This window comes from Scyliorhinus torazame, chromosome 13 (genome assembly GCF_047496885.1).
Source record: "Scyliorhinus torazame isolate Kashiwa2021f chromosome 13, sScyTor2.1, whole genome shotgun sequence".
Taxonomy (NCBI): Eukaryota; Metazoa; Chordata; class Chondrichthyes; order Carcharhiniformes; family Scyliorhinidae; genus Scyliorhinus; species Scyliorhinus torazame.
The window spans coordinates 53406236-53424527 of record NC_092719.1 but is presented as its reverse complement, the minus strand read 5'-3'; the positions used below and the strand labels follow the sequence as shown (position 1 = coordinate 53424527).

Genomic DNA, 18292 nt, shown 5'->3' with positions numbered 1-18292 from the left:
TTGAGCCACCCATGATGCTGAATATAGAGCGCCACGGTAACACAGTGGTGTTGCTTCACAGTGCCAGGGACCAGGGTTTGATTCCACGTTTGGGTCACTGCGGAGTCTGTACGTTCTGCCTGTGTCTGTGGGTTTCCTCCCGGGTGTTCCGGTTTCCTCCCACAAGTCCTGAAAGACGTACTTGTTAGGTGAATTGGACATTCTGAATTCTCCCTCGGTGTACCTGAACAGGCGACGGAATGTGGCGACATGGGGATTTTCACAGTAACTCAATGCAGTGTTAATGTAAGCCCACTTGTGACACTAATAAAGATAATCATTATTTAAGTTAACCCCGCCCAGAGTACATTCTGTGACATTCTTAAACTCTAGGCTTCTTCCAAGTAGTGTTTAACATGAAAGTACTAACTCATCAAGTGAAGGAGGCTGGCAGGTGGCATCAGCAGAAGGTTTTCTTGCCCATATTTGAACTGATGTAACAAGACATCACTTGGTCCAGCATTTGTTTTTTTCAAAAATATATTTTTATTCCAATTTTTTAACATATTTTCAACAATAATAAGAAATAAAAAACAAAGAACACATAAATAAACATCTTATAGCTATGTCACGTATTTCCCCAATATAAAAGCCCCCCATTAAACGATAATAAACACAGGAGTAAACACAAAGTGACCACCTCCTAACGCTCCGCTAGAAAGTCTAGGAACGGTTGCCACCGCCTGAAGAACCCTTGCACAGATCCTCTTGAGGTAAATTTTACCCTCTCCAATTTAATGAACCCTGCCATGTCGCTGATCCAGGCTTCCACGCTTGGGGGCCTCACATCCTTTCACTGTAGCAGAATCCTCCGCCGGGCTACCAGGGACGCAAAGGCCAGAATACCGGCCTCTTTTGCCTCCTGCACTCCCGGCTCGTCCGATACCCCAGATAGTGCGAGCCCTCAACTCGGCTTAACCCGGATGTTTACCACATTAGACACCCTCCACGCAACGCCCCTCCAGAACCCATCCAGCACTGGGCACGCCCAGAACATGTGGGCATGATTTGCTGGGCTCCCCGAACACCTCACACACCTGTCCTCCACTCCAAAAAACCGATTCAGCCTTGCCCCCGTCATGTGCGCCCTGTGCACAACCTTAAATTGTATCAGGCTAAGCCTGGTGCAAGAAGAGGAAGAATTTACCCTAGCCAGGCCGTCCGCCCACGTACCCTCGTCTATCTCCTCCCCCAGCTCCTCCTCCCATTTACCTTTCAGCTCCTCCACCGAGGCCGCCTCCTCCTGGATCTCCTGGTAGATCGCCGTGACCTTGCCTTCTCCAACCCACACCCCCGAGAACACCCTATCCTGGATCCTACGTGCTGGCAGCAGCGGAAATTCCCTCACCTGCCATCTAACAAACGCCCTTACCTGCATGTACCTGAAGGCATTTCCAGGGGGGAGTCCGAATTTGTCCTCCAACTCGCCCCAAGTCTCGCAAACGTCCCATCTATAAACCGGTCCCCCATCCTTCTAATACCTGCCCTCTGCCAGCTCAGGAACTCCCCATCCGTTCTCCCAGGGACAAACCGATGGTTCTCTCGGATCGGGGACCACACTGAAGCCTCTGCCTCCCCCCTGTGGCGTCTCCACTGCCCCCAAATTTTGAGGGTCACCGCCACCACTGGACTCGTGATGTACCTTGTCAGCGGGAGCGGCAGCGATGCCGTCACCAGCGCTCTCAGGCTCGTGCCCACACAGGACGCCATCTCGAGCCTCTTCCACGCCTCCCCCTCCATTACCCACTTGCGTATTGTCGCCACATTGGCAGCCCAGTAGTACCCACACAGATTAGGCAACGCTAGCCCTCCTCTGTCCCTGCTCCATTCCAGAAATACCCTTCTCACCCTCGGAGTCTTTTTCGCCCATATAAACCCTATGATGCTCCTGCTGACCCGCTTAAAAAAGGCCTTGGGGATCAGGATGGGGAGGTACTGGAATATAAAAAGGAACCTCGTGAGCACCGTCATCTTCACCGACTGTACTCTACCTGCCAGGGAGAGTGGCAGCATACCCCACCTTTTAAACTCCTCCTCCATCTTCTCTACCAGCCTCGTCAAGTTGAGCTTGTGTAGAGCCCCCCAGCTCCTGGCCACCTGGATCCCTAGGTACCGAAAACTCCTTTCTGCCCTCTTCAGTGGAAGCTCGTCTATCCCCCTTCCCTGGTCCCCTGGGTGTATCACGAATAGCTCACCCTTCCTGGTCCAGCATTTGGAATGAGCACTCCCACGGCCACACACTCTCCAGACTGTACACCACTCTTCTGCCACCTTTGGTGAACCTGTCTTGCCAGTGGGACAGGATAGACCTGGGCACAGTGATTGATGAGTCTGGACATTAGCTGTAAGGTATGATTTGGTGAATATGACTACGTCAGGCTATTGCTTGACCAGTCTGTGGGATAGCTCTCTCACCACATGCTAGCAAGGAGAACTTGCAGGGTCAACTGGACAAGTTGCACCGTTGTTGTTTCCAGTGCCTTGTTCAATGCTGGGTTGTCTGCCTGGTTCTATTCAACTTTTCTGGTAGTGGCTTGATAAAACTGAATGGCTTTCTAGGCCAATTGGGGGACCAATTAAGAGTCAGCCACAGTGCTGTGGGTCTGGCGACACATGTAGGCCAGACCAGGTAAGGGTAGCAGATTTCCTTCCTTAAAGGCCATAAGTAACTAAATAGGTTTTTATGAAAATTCACTATTTTCATAGTCATCAATTCTGAGACTTGCTTTTTATACCAGGTATACAAATTACTTCCTCCTGTTATATGCTGCTTTGACCTGCAATGAGTGAATTGAAGCTGAGATTTTGAAAAGCAAAGGAACAGATATGCAAGTGCCCTTCCTGTGTTTTAGCATCTGTGAATAAATGATCATGCATCATACATCCGGTTTGTTGGGAACTTGCTTTATAAGGTTAATTTCACAGATAATAATACAACAGGCCCAGTGCTAAGTTACAGTTGGAAAGTTCAACTTGCTGAGTAAGCTTTGGGTAAATAAAGCTGCGAGCTCCATGTGATCCAGTGATGGGTGTATATGGCTATTTTTAGAAGAAGGCTGATGATTAGCTGATATGGTTTAATCGTTTTTTTAAAAATTGCCTTGAAATAGTGCCTCTTACGAGCTCAAGACATTCCAAAGTGTTAAGTAATGGGTTAAGAGACATTGCAATTAGTTGTCTCATTTATGTTAAGTATCCATTAATTGACACTGATATGTAAAGGGGCTTCAGGTGGCCTCTGTCAGGTGATGTGTAGTTAGAGTTTTGTGCAAAGGCTGTTGGAATGAAATAAATGTGTGTTTGTGAAAAAGGAACAGAACTTTAGACTCTTCATATCACAGCAACTAAAATGTCTAACACAAAGCACCTTACAGCCAATTAACAACAACTTGTGTAAATAGTGGTGTAATATAAGAAATGTGGCAGACAATTTGCATACAGCATGTCCTCCCAAACAATGAGAAAATTACTAGATAATCTCTTTTCTGTTATTGAATGAGGGATAAATATTGGCGGGCTACCGAGGGCAACTCCCCTGCTCCTCAAAATAGTTCCAAGGGATCTTTTATGTCCACCCGAGGGGGCAAGCGGGTTTAATGTCTCAATTGAAAGATGGCACCTCTGACAGTGTTGCATTCCCTCAGTACTGCATTGAAATATCTGCCTGGAATTTTGTACTCCAGTCCTGGAGTGAGGCTTGACCCCTCTAACCTTCTCTCTCTGGTGAGAATGCCACCAAGTGAGCTGCTGACACTTGTTATGAAGAGAGGTTGTGGGGATGTGTCTTAGATTTCTTCAGGGTCAATTGGACAAGTATCTTGGAGAGGAACACTTATCACCAATTTGAAACTGCAAAGAAGACCGACTAGGTTTGGTTCAGCCTAGCGATTGTGTTGCTATATAGAACATAGAACTGTACAGCACTGTCTGAAACTAAGATCAAATCAACCTACTCCCAATCATTCTAGTGCACTCCATATGCCTATCCAATAATTGTTTGAAAGTTCCTAAAGTGTCCGACTCTACTACCATAGCTGGGAGTGTGTTCCACGCCCCAACCACACCCTGAGTAAAGAACCTACCTCTGACATCCCTCCTATATCTTCCACCATGAACCTTATAGTTATGCCCCCTTGTAACAGCTACATCCACTGAGAAAACAGTCGCTGAACATCCGCTCTATCTATCCCTCTCATCATTTAATCCACCTCAATTAAGTCACCTCTCATCCTCCTTCGCTCCAATGAGAAAAGCCCTAGCACCCTCAACCTTTCCTCATAAGACCTACCCTCCAATCCAGGCAGCATCCTGGTAAATCTCCTTTGCACCCTTTCCAATGCTTCCACATCCTTCCTATAATGAGGTGACCAGAACGGCACACAATACTCCAAATGTGGTCTAACCAAGGTCTTGTACAATTGCAGCATAACCTCACTGCTCTTAAACTCAATCCTCTTGTTAATAAATGCTAACACACTATAGGCTTTTTTCACGGCTCTATCCACTTGGGTTGCAACTTTCAGAGATCTATGGACATGAACTCCGAGATCTCTCTGCTCCTCCACATTCTTCAGAACCCTGCCGTTAGCCCTGTAATCCGCATTCAAATTTGTCCTACCAAAATGAATCACCTCACACTTATCAGGGTTAAACTCCATCTGCCACTTTTCAGCCCAGCTCTGCATCCGATCAATGTCTCTTTGCAGCCTACAACAGCCCTCCACATTATCCACTACTCCACCAATCTTGGTGTCAACAGCAAATTTACTAACCCAACCTTCAACTCCATCATGCAAGTCATTGATAAAAATCACAAATAGCAGAGGACCCAGCACTGATCCCTGTGTACACTGCTGGTGACTGGGCTCCGGGGTGAAAATTTACCATCTACCACCACCCTCTGTCTTCTATGTGATAGTCAGTTACTGATCCAATCGGCCAAATCTCCCTCTATGCCATGCGTCCTTACTTTCTGCATGAGCCGACCATGGGGCACCTTATCAAACGCCTGACTAAAATCCATGTATACGACATCAACTACTCTACCTTCATCTATGTACTTAGTTACCTCCTCAAAGAATACAATCAAACTTGTGAGGCAAGACTTACCCCTAACACATCCGTGCTGACTATCCTGGATTAAGCTGTATCTTTCCCAATGATCTTAAATCCTATCCCTCAGGACCCTTTCCAATAATTTACCGATGACCGAAGTGAGACTAACCAGCCTATAATTCCCAGGGCTATACCTATTCCCTTTCTTGAACAAGGGGACAATATTCGCCTCTCTCCAGTCTTCTGGCACTATTCCTGTAGACAGTGAGGACATAAAGATCAAAGCCAAATGCTCTGCAATCTCATCCCTCGCCTCTCAAAGAATCCTAGGATATATCCCATCAGGCCCAGGGGACTTATCTATCCTCGGGCTTCTCAACATTTCTTACACATCTTCCTTCCGAATATCTACCTCCTTCAGTCTACCAGCCTGTATCGCACTATCCTCCTCAACAACATGGCCCCTCTCCTTTATGAACACTGAAGGGCATTCATTTAGGGCATCTCCTATGTCTCCAGACTCCATGCACACATTTCCACTACTGTCCTTGACCGGCCCTAACTTCACCGTGGTCATTCTTTTATTCCTCACATAAGTGTAAAAAGCCTTGGGGTTTTCCTTGATCCTACGGCCAAGGACTTCTCGTGCCCCCTCCTAGCTCTCCTAAGCCCTTTCTTGAGCTCCTTCCTTGCTACCTTGTATCCCTCAAGTGCCCTAACTGAACCTTGTTTTCTCATCCTTACATAGTCCCCCTTCTTCCTCTTGACAAGCATTCAACCTCTTTTGTAAACCATGGTTCCCTCATTCGACCATTTCCTCCCTGCCTGACAGGAACATACATATCAAGGACACGCAGTATTTGCTCCTTGAACAAACTCCACATCTCAATTGTGCCTATCCCTGACAGTTCCTGTTTCCATCTTATGCTCCCCAATTCTTGCCTAATCACATCGTAATTACCCTTCCCCCCAGTTATAAACCTTGCCCTGCTGTATGTTCCTGTCCCTCTCCATTGCTACAGTGAAAGTCACTGAATTGTGGTCACTGTCTCCAAAGTGCTCTCCTACAACCAAATCTAACACTTGGCTCGGTTCATTACCCGGTAACAAATCCAATGTGACCCCGCCTCTTGTCGGTCTATCCACATATTGTGTGAGGAAACCCTCCTGCACACACTGGATAAAAACAGCCCCATCCAAATTATTTGAATTATAGTGGTTTATATATGTTATATGTTTTGGATATACTGTGTGTATGAATATTGAAAGCTGAAATATGTCCAGTTGCTTTGCATTTGCTGTAGTTAAGCTGTAACAATTAGTGCATGCGTGCTTCGCCCTGCTATTTGGTAGGCTTAGCAATTTTTCCATTTCACCTACACCCTGTTCTTTGAAGCACAGTTTTTGCCCTTTCTATTAACTTGCATAAAGTCTGTAAAACTTGTCTGAGGAGGAAGTCTTTCAGCGCCAAGCAGGGTAATTCTTCTTTCATCCATTTCAGAAGAAGCAGCTGCATCAGTGAATGGGGAGGTTCTGTGTAGACGTTGCACTATTCTTCAGCAACTGCAGTGATTTCCTGACTCCTTTATTCTCGTTGCAGAAATAAATCAGTTTGCCTTTAATTTGTAACTGCAGCTGTGCCAGATTCACAGTCTCTCCTATTTCCTCCTGTGCTCTTCTCTCCTCTCTCTCTCTTTCTCTTCACACACAACCCAAACTGGCATTGAAATTAGAAATGGGCTGTTCCCAGAAGGTCTGGTGGTGTCAGTTCCTGTACATGCTCATTCAAAGCCTACAGTGCACAGGTCCTACATGCCAAGTGGAAGATGGAAACATTTGCTTTATGTGCTGGAGCTGAACTAAAACTGAATCAGTGCTTGGGGAATGTTGCATTAAAAAAACACGTCTTAACAGTTGGGTAACTGGAGTTCTACACAAAATGCTGCATCCCTGGCTGCCTCTATCCTGCGTTTGGCGTATATAATGTGGTAGCGAAAAGTAGCAAACACTGGTGGGTATAAAGTTGATATTTAAGAACATAGAACAAGTCAATAAACTTTCAATTTGTAATGAAATGAAATGAAAATCGCTTATTGTTACAAGTAGGCTTCAAATGAAGTTACTGTGAAAAGCCCCTAGTCGCCACATTCCGGCACCTATTGGGGGAGGCTGTTACGGGAATTGAACCCGCGCTGCTGGCCTGCCTTGGTCTGCTTTAAAAGCCAGCTATTTAGTCCTGTGCTAAACCAGTGCATATTTATGCAACATGGAAAACTGAGATTTTTTTAATCAAAAGCCTAGTTTAAAGTAATGAGTGTTAGGAACCATTTTAGAAAGATGTCGAGGGCTGGATTTTCAAAAGGCCATAATGGTAAGTTCAGGTGGGGACATGCATTTAAAATCACATTCTCAGATGGATGGAGTGGCTGGATTCCAACACCTCTGCAATGTAATGTGATTAAATGGGAGGAGGAAGCAAGCAACTCTCACTACTCCAATTAACTGGTTGCTGAGTTCGTTGTGGAGCTCATTTAAGATTCTGGAGAGACATTTAACCAGGAAGTGCAGGGAAACCGGCAGGTCTGGTACACATCAGTAGCTGCATCTGTCATGAACACAGTGGGGAGCCAGGAGGAATAATTGATGCATTAGGCAACTGATGTGAGAAATTGAGACTTAACCTCAGCTGTTCAAACAGTGGCACAGAGTTGCCATCACCTGGTGCTGAGAGGCTTACATGTGTGAAGTGAGTTACAGTATTCTTGAAGGACATGAGGCTGCTGGCATCACTTAAGCATCAGAAGTTGGTAGAGGAAGCCCTGGTGAACGTATTAGCAGCAAGTAAAGGAGTGGCATTGGGAACAGACTCCTCGGAAATTGGACAGAGTAGGGAGGAGGAGCTTCAATTACTGCACCTGCCTGGTCAGGAGGAAGTCAGAGGATCACAGCAAAGGAATGCAAGGGGAAGAAGGGTGGCACAGTAGTTAGCGCTGCTGCCTCACAGTGCCAAGAACCCAGGTTTGATTCCAACCTTGGGTGATTGTGTGGAATTTGCACATTCTGCCCGTGTCTGCATGGGTTTCCTCCCACAGTTCAAAGATGTGCAGGTTAGATGAATTGGCCATGCTAAATTGTCCCTTAGTATCCAAAAAAATGTTAGGTGGGGTTACAGGAGTGGGGGGCTTGGGCATAGGTAGGGTGCTCTTTCAGAGAGGGTCCATGCAGACTTGATGGGCCAAATGGCCTCCTTTTGCACTTATGGGATTCTATGATTATACAGAAGGCACTACCCAAGACATCAGGTGAACTTGTCACGAGTCATCTACCTGCAAATGCCAGTGCCAGAAGTACGTGACAATACAAAGAAACCTGGAGCTGGATCAAGAGGGGGACCTGGAATGCCACTCTTAACTCTGAGGAGGAAGATGATGGGGCACTCGAGGAGCCCAGTGCCCAGGCATTGGAGGGAACACACTGAAGCTGTCACTGGGCTCTTGGTGCTTGGTGGTCTGGCACAACCACAAGCCACACTAATTCAACAAAGTTTCACTTAACTGGCTCTTTATTCTTGAACACAATATTATCCCACAAGCGTGCACATCTGAATAATTTAATTGCCATCCAGCTAGATTGAAAATGGGGTCACCGCTGTCAATAATCTCCCACAGCATCTAACATGGCCTCGCAAGAAACCCAGCTCCCAATCCTGGTCATGTTCTTTTTGATGCTGAGCAATAATATGAGTCTGATCGTAGGCAAAAGTAATAAAGGATAAGTTAACTGTCCGACAAATGAGAAAATATCACCCAAGTGACCTATAAAGTGCATCTGATGTGAGGTCCCTGTTCCCACCCATTTCCACGGAGTGCTGCCCCCTGTGGCTAAGGATAAGGTGGCTATGGATAAGGTAAAATATAAGCACTAACTCTTTTCATTCATGATACGTGATCCACTCAGCGCTCCGCATTCTAAGATAGATTGAGGCCCAACTGAGATGAGTGTGCCTCCACTGGTGGAAGGTTTAGAGAAATAAGTGAATCTGCTGGCTCTGGAGCATTTCTTCCTACCAAGGAGGCTGGCGATGACTGACTGCCTGGGCTGGTAGGTTCTGCTCCTCTGAAACTGGCCTTGTTGGATGCACACTTAAGGTGGTAACAAGAACTCGGGCAACTCAACAAATGACTCAGCATAACAAAGCCCATAGATGACAGTGGATTATTGGGCAGGGGTATATGCTGTTCACGATCTCCTGTCTCGCCAACACCCATATCCTGACGTGTGTGCATGCGTGAGTGTGTGTGTGTGTGTGTGTGTAATTTTACGTCACGTGATCTAACAATATTGGGGAGAATTATGGGCACTCGGCCTGCTCAGCGCATGTGCATGCAGGTATCTACAGGGTTCAACACCTGTGTGTAACTTGCCACTCACCTTTCCCGACCTTGCAGATCAATGAATTTATTTCTGCACTATAGCCACATAGTGACTTATCTGCTACAGATATAAGTGGCTGTCTCCATCCATGCCCTCTTGGTCTCTCTTGGATTTTTCCCCAGACGTTGGGCACAGCACATCCCTCTTCTCTGATACTACATACGTTAAGACCTCCAGGAGAGAGACTGAATAGTGTGGAGCCACTAGGGAAATGCATGCCCAAGCCAGCACTGGCCCTCTGGGCGCCCTGCTGTTCTATAGCTTCAGTCAATGGCAAGCCCAATCATGATTGGTATTCTCCTTTAAAGGGCCCTCCATTACTAGGTCCAGTCTTCAGGTCCTTCCTGACACCACTGATTGGGGGCCAAACTTGCCCCCGGGATAGTTAGCCCTTTTTATTTTTAAATCGGTGATGCAGAGTCAGGGCCCAATTTATCTAAATGTTAAATTCCCAACCATAGATTTAAAATTTAGCCCGTGGTGTCAGAGGAAAAGAGTTCAGTAAGTATGTTGGAGATGACTGATAGCTACTAATGGCTAGGTAAAAGGAGGGGAGATGTGTAAAAAGCTAAAGTCAGAGAGTGGTAGAATACCTAAAATGATTTAGAGTGATATGTGGAATGAAACCATAAGGGGATGTGAATTTGTACAGGTCTTTCCTATTGATTCCTTTATTTCTCCTTTATTTTTGCCGCTATCATTTTTGATCCATGGATGTTTAATGGACATGTATTTTTAAATCGAGCAGCAGAACGAATGAGGAATTCAAAGGTTGCAGCATAGTACACTCTGCTAGCTTTGGACAACAGAACTCTGACTTTGTGGCACCTGAGAGATGTGGTGGGACTCTATTCGATTGGTTGGTTGGTGGCCAATGATGCCTGGTAACAGGTGGTGATTGGATCCTGCCTGAGTGGGATGAATTCCAGAGACCCAAGGAAGTGGACTTTGAATCCTGGACACAACAGACAAGGACATCTTGTGCTCTCTTACTGAAACCCTTTGAAGGAAAGTGCTAGAAACCACCATCTGGAACATCGACTCTTACCGTTTACTTATTATTTTCGCCCCTCCTCCTCTCTCTGTTTATTTGTCGTCAGTGTGTGTATTGGGGCGGGGCGGGGGGCGCGGTTAGGAATGAGATGGTTAACCAGTTGTATTTGCTGCATATTTCATTATAGCTCCTGTTATAAATAATAAGTAATTGTGTTTAAATTTATAAACCTGGTGACTAAGTATTGAGCAGCCAAGGGCCAACGGTTTCAAGTATTTATCTAAGAATTATTGGTTAATTCAATTGTGCTGCGATTCCGGGTCAAGAGGGGCTGGAATTGGCCGCGCCCTAGCTCGGGGTATCGTAACAAGTTGATCATTTTCAAGTTGAGCTACTGTTGGTCAGCAAACCCGGGTCTAGCTGAGCAAGACCTAGTCTGCGACAGGTACAGATGAGGTTTTGACTAATTTCATTTTCTGGGCGGGGAAAGATAACTGGCTTGGAAGATATTGGAAAAATTGAATCTAAAGCTAATGAAAATATGGATAAAAGTTTCATCCAAGTTTGGAGCAGTTTTATGGTATGGTATGGGTACATGATTGAAGATGGGTTGGAAGTGTGGGCTTGGGTGGGTGCTCTTTCAAGTGCCGGTGCAGAGTCGATGGGCTGAATGGCCTCCTTCTGCACTGTACATTCTATGATATGATTCTATGATGCCACAGGAGAAATTGTCATTGCTCATTATATGACATGGTTGATATCCAGGTTTATTTTTAAAAATACATTTTTACGAGATGTGGCTTCGCTGGCTAGGCCAACATTTGTTGCCCATCCCTAATTGCCCTTGAGGAGGTCTTGGTCAGCTGACTTCTTGAATTGCTGCAGTACAGGTGGTGCTGGTACACCCACTGTGCTATTAGGGATGAAGTTCCAGGATTTTGACCCAGCAACAGGGAAGGAATGGCGATATATTTCCGAGTCAGAATGATGAGTGACTTGGAGGGGAACCTCCAAGTGGTGGTGTTCCCATGTGTCTGCTGCCCTTGTCCTTATCAATGGTAGTGGTGGTGGGTTTGGAAGGTGCTGGCTAAGGAGCCTTGGTGAGTTCCTGCAGTGCATCTTGCAGATGGTGCACATGCTGCTACTGTGCGTCGGTGGTGGAGGGATTGAATGTTTGTGGAAGAGGTGCCAGTCAAGTGGGCTGCTTTATTCTCGATAGTGTCAAGCTTTTTTTGTGTTGTTTGAGCCGCACTCATCCAGGCAAGTGAAGAATATTTCATCACACTCCTAACTTGTGCCTTGTGGGTGGTGGACAGGCTTTGGGGAGTCAGGAAGTGAGTTACTCGCCGCAGGATTCCTAGCCTCTGACCTACTCTGGTAGCCACAGTATTTATATGGCTAGTCCAGTTTGGTTTCTAGTCGATGGTAACCCCCCCAGGTTGTTGATAGTGGGGGATTCAGTGATGGTAATGCCATTTAATGTCAAGGAGTGGTGGTTTGATTCTCTTTCATTGGAGATGGTCATTGCCTGGCACTTGTGTGGCATGAATGTTACTTGCCACTTGTCAGCCCAAGTCTGGATATTGTCCATGTCTTTTTTCACATTGCCGGGTAGATGCCAGTGTTGTAGCTGTACTGGAACAGCTTGGCTAGGGGTGTGGCAAGTTCTGCAGCATAAGTCTTCAGTACTATTGCCGGAATATTGTCAGGACCTTTGCAGTATCCAGTGCCTTCAGCCTTTTCCTGATATCACCTTGGGTGAATTGAATTGCAGGAGACTGGCATCTGTGATGCTGAGTATCTCTGGTGGTGACCAAGATAGAGTGGAGACCAAGATAGATCATCTAATTGGCACTTCTGGCTGAAGATTGATGAAAATGCTTCAGCGTTGTCTTTTGCACAATTGTGCTGGGCTCCTCCATCATTGAGGATGGAGATATTAGTAGAGCCTCCTCCGCCAGTGAATAGCTTAATTATCCACCACCATTCACAACTGAATGTGGCAGGCCTGCAGAGCGTAGATATGATCCATTGGTTGTGGGATCGGTTTGCTGTCTATCATTTGCTGTTTATGTTGTTTGGCATGCAAGTAGCCCTGTGTTGTCGCTTCACCATGTTGACAGCTCATTTTTCGGTATGCCCGGTGCTGCTCCTGGCATGCCCTCCTGCGCTCGCATTGAGGAGTTGTTCCCCTGGATTGATGGTGATGGTAGAGTGGGGGATATCCCAGGCCATGAGGTTACAGATTGTGGCTGAGTACAATCTGTACTGATGGTCCACAGCACCTCATGGATGCCCAGCCTTGAGCTGCTCGATTTGTTCTGAATCTATCCTATTTAGCACGGTGGTAGTGCCACACAATGTGATGGATGGTATCCACAATGTGAAGACTGGACTTTGTCTCCACAAGAACTGTGCAGTGGTCACTCCTACTGATACTGTCATGGATAGATACATCTGCGACAGGCAGGTTACTGAGGATAAGGTCTAGTACGTTTTTCCCTCTTTTTAGTTCACTCGCCACCTGCCGCAGACCCCGTCTAGCCAGCTGGGTCAGTAGTGGTGCTACCGAGCCACTCTTGGTTATGGACATTGAAGTCCCGTACCCAGAGTATATTCTGTGCCCTTGCCACCTTCAGTGCTTTCTCCAAATGATGATCAGCTTGAAGGAATACTGATTGATCAGCTGAGGGTGGATGGTACATAGTAATCAGCAGGGAGTTTCCTTGCCCATGTTTGATCTGAGACTTCATGGGGTCCAGAGATGATGTTGAGTACTCCCAGGGCAAATTTCTCCTGACTGTATACCAGTGTGCCGCCTGCCACCTCTGCTGGATCTGTCCTGTTGGTGGGCAAGACATACCCAGGAATGGTGATAGTGGTGTCGGGCGTTATCTGTAAAGCATGATTCCGTGAGTATGACTATGTCAGGCTGTTGCTTGACTAATCTGTCAGACTTGTCTCACAGTCCTCCCAATTTTGGCACAAGATCCCAGATGTTAGTAAGGAGGATTTTGCAGGGTCGACAGGGCTGGGTTGACAGTTGTCGTTTCCAGTGTCTAGGTCGATGCCGGGTTTCTTTCATTTTTATTGACTTTGTAGCGGTTTGATGAAACTGAGTGCTTGCCATGTCAGGCCACTTCAGAGGGCATTTTAGAGTCAACCACATTGCTGTGCATCTGGAGTCACATTTAGGCCAGACCAGGTGAGGATGGCAGATTTCCTTCCCTAAAGGGCATTCGTGAACCAGATGGTTTTTTAATGACAATCAACAATGTTTCATGGTCATCATTAGACTTTTAATTCCAGATATTTATTGGATTCAATTTCCACCACTTGCCATGACAATAGCACTACATCATTGCCTCCTCTAATGAAGCTGAATATTGGGCAAGATGTATAACAGGTGACTGGTGTATTGGCACTGTTTTGCACCCCTGCCCAAGCCCAACTTCACTCCCCATGGCTTTTGTGTGGCTTTGTTTAGCCTGAGAGAGTTGACTGGAGAGAGGGATGTTTAAGTGCATAGAAAAAGGGTCTACAACTATGACTGAAAAACCTTGGTTTTCCAAATAGATGTAGCATCGATGGTCCATGGTTAGACGGGTTAATTTGTTGCACAATAAAATGCTGGCAAACCAAATAAGGATTTGCAAAAAAACTGAAGAAAACTAAAATTGCTAATTGGGTGTGCTGGAGGTTGATAAATTTAATACATCTTTATCTCTGTCTTGATGTATTCTGTAATTGTGATTAGAATATCTTGGTTTAAAATGACTGCAAAGAATTGATTTTAATATGTTTATCATTCTCAGTTGGAAAATGCCTCTTGAGATTCTGTTGTATTTTATCTCAGCCATTGTTTCTGTATTTTGACATTCAGCCATTTTTATTTAACTTGTATCTTGAAATCATGGGCTGGATTCTCCGCCCCGCCACATTTCTGTTTCACCCTGCTGGCGGGATGCTCCCTTACCCCGGCTGATCAATGGGGTTTCCCATTGTGGGGCAGCCCCCCCGCCAGCGGGGAACCCCCCCGGGCTGCAAGCAAAACAGAGCATCCCGCCGGCGGAGAATCCAGCCCCATGTTTTTAAATTCCAGTATTTAATGGACAGTGGTGGTTTATTTGACCAACCCCTGATTGAGATACTGAGAGTAAGAATATTGCCAAACAAACAAAGTGATTGTGAACCTAGAAAAAACAGAAAGAGAATGCAGGACATATTAAATCTTCCTTCACCCTACAACAGAATAATTGAAAAGGTGTCACTGTGTGATATTTACCATTACCTTAAAAGTATTATTTTTGACCTGATTTATCTTTTTTCCCATTAGGATTGCCTGAAAGCTTGCCAGGAGCAGATTGAATCATTGCTGGTCAGCAACCTGAGACAAATTCAGCAGCACCAACAGCAGCAGGACCCTTCAAAGAGGGTGGATGAACTGGACCAGGCCAGCACTCCCACAGATGTCAGAAATGTAAATCTGTGAGGCTGCTGGAGTGGAAAAGGCTGTGCGTGATCTTCCTTTTGGGAAGAAATATTTTTGTTTTTCCTTTTTAAAAATGCTCCCACATAGAAACTATCTAAAGCTTCTTTTAGAAAAAAAACTGATATTAAAATCTCTGGTGCCTATGGTGTTCTGCAGAAGGGAATCCCACCTTATTTGTTTGCATAATTGCTGTTATATTATCAATGATGAACATGCTTAAAAAGCATAAAATAGCTAGCTACGTGCAGGCCTGTGTATGTGGGATCAAATGGTTAGATATTTACTGTTCTAATTTATGGTGCATGCACCCTCTTCAGATATAAGAGAGTTTGTGGCTCAATTTAGATTGCAAAGCAATAGCCTGAGGGATTGGGGAGGGTTGCTGGAAAATAGTCTTCTCTTTTGTGAATGAACCATCTTCAGTGTCGAAGGAATGTAACTGCCATAACATTGAACCTTTTATCTTCCAATGAAATTTAGTTCTTAGCAGAATTGCTATTATGTCGCTATGTTTTGCCTTAAGTAATCAGTGTTTGTGTGGAAGCTTCCTATTTAAACCTACTTTAACTTCTTTGTCTGTCTTGGATATTTTATATATTTCTTTCCCATGTGTCTATGTATCTCCTCCCTATTGTCAACATTTCTGCATGGCACTCTCTTTCCCATCTGTGGTCTCTCTCTTTCTTATCTCTTTCCCACATCTTTCTGCCTGCCTCTGTCTTTCCCTATGTGTTTTTATTTCTCCCCTTTTTCCTCTGTGTCTTTCTCTCTCTTCCCTTTATCCCATGCGTCTTCCTCGCTCCCCCTTTTCCCATGCGCCTTTCTCGCTCCACCTGTTTTACTTTTCTGTATGTTGTTTTCCATTTGTTGGTTTCCGTGTATGTCTGACATTTTTTGCCTGTATCGTCTGTTTCTAATTTTGCGGTCTCACTTCTCCCTCCATCAATGTACGTCTCTAACACTTTCTGATTCCTTCTTCAGAAATGGTTCATTCTACACACAGCGGCATTGTTAGCTGCTCCTCTAACTGTGGGCCAAACTTGAATGCGTCGAGGGAACTCCTGATCCAACTGCCTGTCAGCTGATTACACTGCCATAGAACTCTGCATTAGAAGACATAACACAGGGTTGTCCAGATTGATGTAAATCTTTTGGTCATCACTATTGATTTTGCAGAGTGATTTCAACTGTGATTACCTAGCATTTTGCATGACAAGCAGAGAAACCGAACTATATCCTTCCACTTGAAAAGAGGCCTAAAACTTGTCAAAGAGAAAAACTTCCAAATGTGTATTTTTTTGTGCAGACATTGACCCACAGTTAGCATTATTGTAAACCATTTCATTTGAAAAGCACTTTGAATATATTTCCCAAGGGATGGATGGAATGGTTTATGAAATTGACTTGTTTTTGTTTCCCAGTATCTGGTGTATTATACAATAATGGTGTTGCTGGAAAAAGGAACAACACTTCGCATGGAAGACATTCCAGTTTGGGTTGCAACATTCCGCAAATCTTCAGTAACTTCATGTATTTTCAGTGTCACAGAAGGATCTTGTGTGCCACGGGTGTACCGAGCCTTGGACATTTGGATGAGAATCATTGCTGGTGCAAGAAGCAGCAGATACCATGGTTCACAACTTGTTGTTATTTGAGAAAATTTGTATTCAGTCTACTTGAATTTTTCTGCTCCATTGTTAGGGCATGGATGGTAAAGAGTTGGGGCGGTGTTTATTTGCACATGTTTTGTAACAGTCTGAAATTTGCAAAATGAAGCTATTGATTGAAATGTTGAACTAGGGATTTGTGAAAGGTGGGATTAAAGAAAGTATTTTGGGGGGGTGGGGGGAGAAATAGATTTTTGCTGAATTGACACAGCCTGACCTGGGTTGATGAGGGTAGAAAATGGAGTACGAATCTTTATTTTGCGCTGCTATGAAAAGCTATGATTTTTTTCATTCTTATTCACATTAACAGTACATGCTGTATTGTTTCACTGAGTGTGCTGCTATTTTATAAACATTTTTATAATATATTATTTTACCGCTTAAGTTTCAAAATCCTGAAGTAGTGGGTAATGGAAAATGAGTACATTGATTTACTGGAAGTGCCCATGTACAGTTTTTTTTCCAGTATTGTTTCATGATTTTCTTTTTGTCACATTCTGCAAAGACAGCATAGTTACCTCAGGTTTACTGGACAATAAAATGGTTCATATTCACAATACCTCACACTTCTACAGTTTCTGGGGAGCCTTACAGGCTTCGTTGTTGTTAAGAAAAATGGTTGGGCACAGTGCTGCCTCAGCTGAGATGCACAAGCTGGTTGCACAGGCATATGGCTCCCTTCTGGGCTCAGTAACATTACCATGTACCTCATTTACTTTCAGATGCACAACTCTGTTCTTAAACTTTTTGCTTTACTGAGTGTGATGCCATATCAATATAATGTTATTCTCTCACAAAGTTCTCTTATGTTTTGTTGTTATTCATATGGTTAGGGATGAGTAGAGAGCATTTATAGTTTGAGTACAATGTGGAAAACTTGTGGGAGTATATGATCAGTTGATGGGTACAAAGCTGAATTCAGTAGATTTGTGAATTGTTTGTTCAGTATTGATTTTTATTCAACTTATAATGACTTTGGATCCTAATGGTTTTATGGTGTGAAAGAAAAGGCATGTCTTATGGACAATAAAGTCGCTTGGTCCAAAGTGCACGTGTGTGGGTCTTTTTCACTCTTATTTTCTCACTTGTCATCCAGAAGGTGGCAAATCTTTTCACGACTTAATTTTAACGTGCATCATATTCAGACGATGTGTGCTAATTCAGTTTGTGCTAAGCGATGCATTCTGAGTGTGCTGCTATTTTATAGTCAACAGTTTTCCCCCTTTCAATCCCCCCCCCCCCCCCCCCCGATGAACAGCTCCTCAAATACGGTCATGAACGGCCTTTCCCACACCTCAAAACCATCTTCTGACCCCCTCAACTCAAAATTAATCTTCTCCAGTCGGAGAAAGTCGTACAAGTCCTCCAGTCAGACCGCCACCACCGGCAGCATCTACCTCCAATTCAAAAGGGTCCTTCGCTGGGCAACCAGAGAGGCGAAGGCCACGACACTGGCCCCCTTCCCGTCCAGCTCCTCCGAAATTCCAAAGATTGCCACCATGGGGTCTGGCCTGACCTCGGCCCCCACTATCCTGGGCGGCACGGTGGCACAGTTATTAGCACTGCTGCCTCACAGCTCCAGGGATCCGGGTTCAATTTTGGCCTTGTGTG

At 45.0% G+C, this 18292-nt stretch overlaps 1 protein-coding gene across 2 annotated transcripts in view; it reads left to right on the top strand.

The window, feature by feature from the left end:
* The window catches only part of ccnd2a (cyclin D2, a), a 43460-nt gene extending 25733 nt beyond the window's left edge, over positions 1-17727 (top strand). Inside the window, exons 5-6 of one of the 2 annotated variants that reach the window (XM_072471507.1) lie at positions 14859-15002; positions 16436-17727. In XM_072471507.1, the coding sequence (XP_072327608.1) occupies positions 14859-15002; positions 16436-16669 (378 nt within the window). In that variant the 3' untranslated portion in view covers positions 16670-17727. Of the gene's footprint in view, positions 1-14858; positions 15037-16435 lie in introns of both variants that reach the window. The other variant, XM_072471508.1, reaches the window with a different exon arrangement.
* Positions 17728-18292: the final 565 nt, after the last annotated feature.